The 5,000-nt window shown below is 32.3% G+C and overlaps 2 protein-coding genes across 2 annotated transcripts in view; both read right to left on the reverse strand.

Moving 5' to 3' along the window:
- LOC113800152 (cuticle protein 7-like) overlaps nucleotides 1–5,000 on the reverse strand; it is a 48,388-nt gene that overhangs the window by 4,472 nt on the left and 38,916 nt on the right. The gene's annotated exons all lie outside the window — the stretch shown is intronic.
- LOC113800151 (cuticle protein 7-like) lies at nucleotides 2,279–3,087 on the reverse strand. Its single transcript, XM_027350875.2, has 3 exons — nucleotides 3,050–3,087; nucleotides 2,785–2,928; nucleotides 2,279–2,676 (listed from the first exon to the last, which is right to left on the reverse strand). Exons 1-3 carry the CDS (start codon nucleotides 3,059–3,061, stop codon nucleotides 2,365–2,367), a joined length of 468 nt encoding a protein of 155 aa, XP_027206676.2. The 5' UTR covers nucleotides 3,062–3,087; the 3' UTR covers nucleotides 2,279–2,364.

Here is a 5,000-nt window from a genome sequence, read left to right on the forward strand (position 1 = left end):
TCAGGGTGTTTACGTATATATATACATATACATACATATATATATATATATATATATATATATATATATATATATATATATATATATATATATATATATATATATATGTGTATATATATATATATATATATATATATATATATATATATATATATATATATATATATATATATATATATATATATAAATGTGTGCGTGGGTGGGTGTGTTTAAGTGCGTGGATGTATGTTTAGATAGCTATATACATGTATTTATATATAATAGAATAATGGACATACATACCTACATACATATTTTGCGCACACACACACATATGCCAGGCCCATAGTGTGTGTGTGTGTTTATATGTGTGTTTATAGATAACTAAATATATACATTTATATATATACTCATATATAATGGAATATTGCATATATACATATATTGCACACACACACACACACTTATATATAGATGTGTGTGTGTATGCGTTTATATGTTGGTGTGTTTTTATTTATGCTTGCATGCATACATACATAAACACATGTATGCATGTGCATGAGCAAATGCCTGGCTTTACATCCAACTAATTATACCATTCTTACTTCATATTATATATCCAGAACATTTCGAGCACTAAATATCAAAATTTAAAATTTATATCCGTTGCATGAGACAATTTTGGAATATATATATATATATATATATATATATATATATATATATATATATATATATATATATATATATATATATATATATATAAAACAAAACCAGTAAGGGATCCAAAATCATTAATAGTGGCGGGTCTGCAAGTACAATTGATACTAATCTCAATACCTTCAAATGAATTTTGGGTCTGTAGCAGAGTATTCTCTTACACAGAAAGGTCAACAGGAATCTGTGTCAAAACCCTTATTCAAATAACGATGCATACAAGACTATCTGAGAAGTATGTAAATGAAGGTAGAATCAATATGTAGTACGGAAACATTAGCACTGATTCAGTAAGGTAATGAAGTTTATTAGTAGTAATATACCCAATAATAATAATGATAATAATAATAATAATGATAATAATAATAATAATAATAATAATAATAATAATAATAATAATAATAATAATAATAATAATAATAATAATAATGATGATGATAATAATGGTGACGAAAAATAAAAAGAATCCTCCCAAATAAAAAGACAAAGGCCTTTCCTGAGTCAGAAGGTGATCATTGTTTACGTTCGCTTCTTAATTAGAGCAGAAAGGCAATGGTTGGCATTCACCTCTACTATTGCACATTACAAGATTCAATTTTCATTACTAATTCGCTTAAAGTCTTTACATATATGTGTACATATGTTCACATTCATACATATATGCGTTTACATACCCATGTGTTTATATACATACATCTGTGTGTGAGTTTATTTATTATTTATGTATATATGTATGTTACATACGTAAGTACATTTTCTTTCTAGAACATATAAAAAGGATTAACCATAGGTAGAAATAGGAGCAGAATAGTAGGATGGAGAAGAACTGGTTAGTAGGACTTGAAAGTATCCTGCACTGGTTTCTCCTTGTAAAGAAACCTCAGCTAAGTAGCCGGAGTTGTCATTCACGGTGTAAGTCGCCGTCTGCAAACGAGTATCATGACGTTGGATGCAGTAGGTACTCTTTTTCGGCTTTCTTAATGACCAAAGGCTTTTCTGGAGCAATCGTCTTTCACAGCATAGGTGAAGTCGTAGTGTACTGGTCTTTAATTTAGAGAAGAATGAAAATTAAAGACGGGGGGTGATCATACACATAAACCAGTTATCAAAGCAACAAATGAAACAACCTTCTCGTCTGAGTAGAAAAGGAGTTGTGTCAAGCAGAGGTAGGCACGCCCACGCTGTATGGCGTAAGGTTACTGGGAATAAGAAATGTGAAGTGTAATTGTACTGTGTGGGAAATATTGTCGCTTCTCTTTCACTTTTATTTTCCCTTTCTTCATCTAGCGATTCTTTTCTCTTTCTCCCTCATTTCTTCTCTTTATTTTCATTAGAGGTAATGAAGTAACTTAATCATACCAATAATGCTAGTAACAGTCATTCTTCTATATTATCATTACTGTTATTATCACCGTTATCATTGTGCTATTTGTGTTACTTTCATTATTGTTATGTTTACCGCTTCCATGACATTGGTTGTAGATATTCGTGTTGTTATTGATCGGGATTTCGCAGGTGCCCCTGTGATTGTACAGTTACCATAAATCAATGATTCAATTCCATGAAGGATTTGGAAATATAGTTTCACCTTATAATATCAAGTTTATTCACATTTATACACACATTCTGGGTTAAAACTTCAACGGGTCTTGTATAACAATATAAAAGTTAGCCGTAGGCAGGGGTGGGAGCAGGTTGGTAGGATGGGGAGGGGGCAGGCTGGTAGGATGGAGCAGGAGCAGGTTGGTAGGACCTGGAGGGCTCCTGGGCTGGGTATTGGGCTTCTCCTTGGTAAGAAACCTCAGCTACGTAGCCAGAGTCGCCGTTCACGGTGTAGGTCACCGTCTGCAGACGACCGTCGGGAAGCTGGACGTAGTAGGTACCCTGAGTGTCGTATCCGTTTCGGCTTTCTTGGTGACCGAAGTCGTTTCCGGAGTAGTCGTCCTTCACGGCATAGTTGAAGTCGTACTGGGCAGGTCCCTGTTTAGGGAAGAAAATGAGGGAAACGGTTATACAAGTAAAATTTATAGTGCTCTAGCATTGTCATTAGAAAACTCAGGCTAGCACACAATATATTCAACATCTTACCGCAGGGGCGGGTGCAGGGGCGTTGTAGGTAGGAGCAGGAGGATTGTACGAAGGAGCAGGAGGATTGTACGAAGGAGTAGGAGGACTGTATCTAGGGCCAGAGTCAGCAAGGGCACCGGCCATCAAGGCAACGAATACAGCAATCTACAGATGATCAAAATTGCAACATATATCACCTTATTTCAGAGGAACTAAACGAAAAAAAAGTATATATATACATAAATATGTACGTGTGTGGAGACGATATACTTCACGGTGAACTTACCTTGAAAGTCATCTTTTCCTTCTTGGAAGAGGAGAGAGAATGGTACCGACCAGAGGTTTCCTGTAGCTTATATACTCGAAGGTCCGCCCCATATTACATGGCGTGACGTCACTCTGAATAAGGAAGAGTCATTTGGACATAAGGAGGAGTGAAGCTTTTAAAGAATGATCATTATAGGTGTACTTTGTAGGAAGTATTGTCACTTATCTTAGTTTCTTTGTTATTTCCGATTTTTTTTCCTTCCCTTTTATTACAATTTTACTTTTTTTTATTTCTTTTGTGTCATTCTTAGTCACTTTCTCTATAGCTATGCTTATTGTATGTATGTCTGTATATATATATATATATATATATATATATATATATATATATATGTGTGTGTGTGTGTGTGTGTGTGTGTGTGTGTGTGTGTGTGTGTGTGTGTGTGTGTGTGTGTGTGTGTGTGTGTGTGTGTGTGTGTGTATGTGTGCGTGTACCGTTTGTATTAACATGTGTAAATGTATATACATATAAACATAATGCACTAAAGAATGTAAACAATAGAGTGATCATGTGTGAAAGATGCTTGACAAGAAAAAAGAAAATGTATGGAAAGAATCACAAATATTAGTTAAATTGCATTTTTTCTCTTTCCTCTCTTTTCTTCTTTTTTTTTTTTTTTTCTTTCTTTCTTTTTTTACTATAAAAAATAAAATGCCACGGTTTTCAGCGGACTGCCCACTAATGCAATGGCTTTAATGATTACAGTTGTAATAGTAAATATGATTAAGATACTAATGATAATAAAACAACAAGATCTAGGCGGAATGATAAAAAAGAAGCTTTTAATGCGTATAATAAAGAACACTAACGGTGTTGAGATTGTATAAATACATTTGTATATGTGTGTATGTATGTATGTATATATATATATATATATATATATATATATATATATATATATATATATATATATATATATATACAGATATACGTATGTATATATATATATATATATATATATATATATATATATATATATATATATATATATATATATATATATATATATAAATATATATACATATATCTATGTATATATATATATATATATATATATATATATATATATATATATATATATATATATATATATATATATATATATATATATATATATACATATATACATATATATATATATATATATATATATATATATATATATATATATATATATATATATATATATATATATATATATATATATAAGATCATCTTAACAAACGAAATGCTTATACGTTCATCCATATCTTTTATCATTACCAACAGGACCAGTAGAAACTCCACTAAAGAAAATATGAGCAGCACTTCCTCCCCCCTCTCTTTTTTCCCACTACTCCATCTATATCTCGCCTCCTCTCTCCGTTTCTTATTTCCTACTTGCTTTACTTTTCCTTTTCCTTAAATGCAGTCCTCCCCTTCTACTTCAAGCCCTAAATTTACCCCCTCCCTTAACCTCCCTCACTGGCTTCGCTCCCTTCCCCGCCCCCCTTTTCTCTCTGAGCCCCCTCTATAAGTTCCCTCCGTTCCCTAGCTCCATCTCTCTCTTTTTTTAAGGCCACTTCCCCTTATTTTCTCCCTCTCCCCCCTTTCTTATTGAAGTCCCTTTTCTTCTTTTCGTTTCTTTCTCCTTCTCCTCCCACCGTCCTTATTAATCTCCACCGTACGATTGTCATGGATATAATAAATGTGCAACAACTGCCTCGAAGAAAAAAATGATGATAAAAGCAAAAATAATAACAATAATAGTGATAATAATTATGATAACAACAATGATGATAATGGAGTTTGAATAGGATTCTAAGAAATTCGTACCTTGCTGCCTGTGTATGTGAGTGTGTGTGTATGTGTGTGTGTACCATTCTATATTTTCATCAAGTATCATATATTATATTCAAAAAGCGACTTC

Source organism: Penaeus vannamei, chromosome 4 (genome assembly GCF_042767895.1).
Source record: "Penaeus vannamei isolate JL-2024 chromosome 4, ASM4276789v1, whole genome shotgun sequence".
Classification (NCBI taxonomy): Eukaryota; Metazoa; Arthropoda; class Malacostraca; order Decapoda; family Penaeidae; genus Penaeus; species Penaeus vannamei.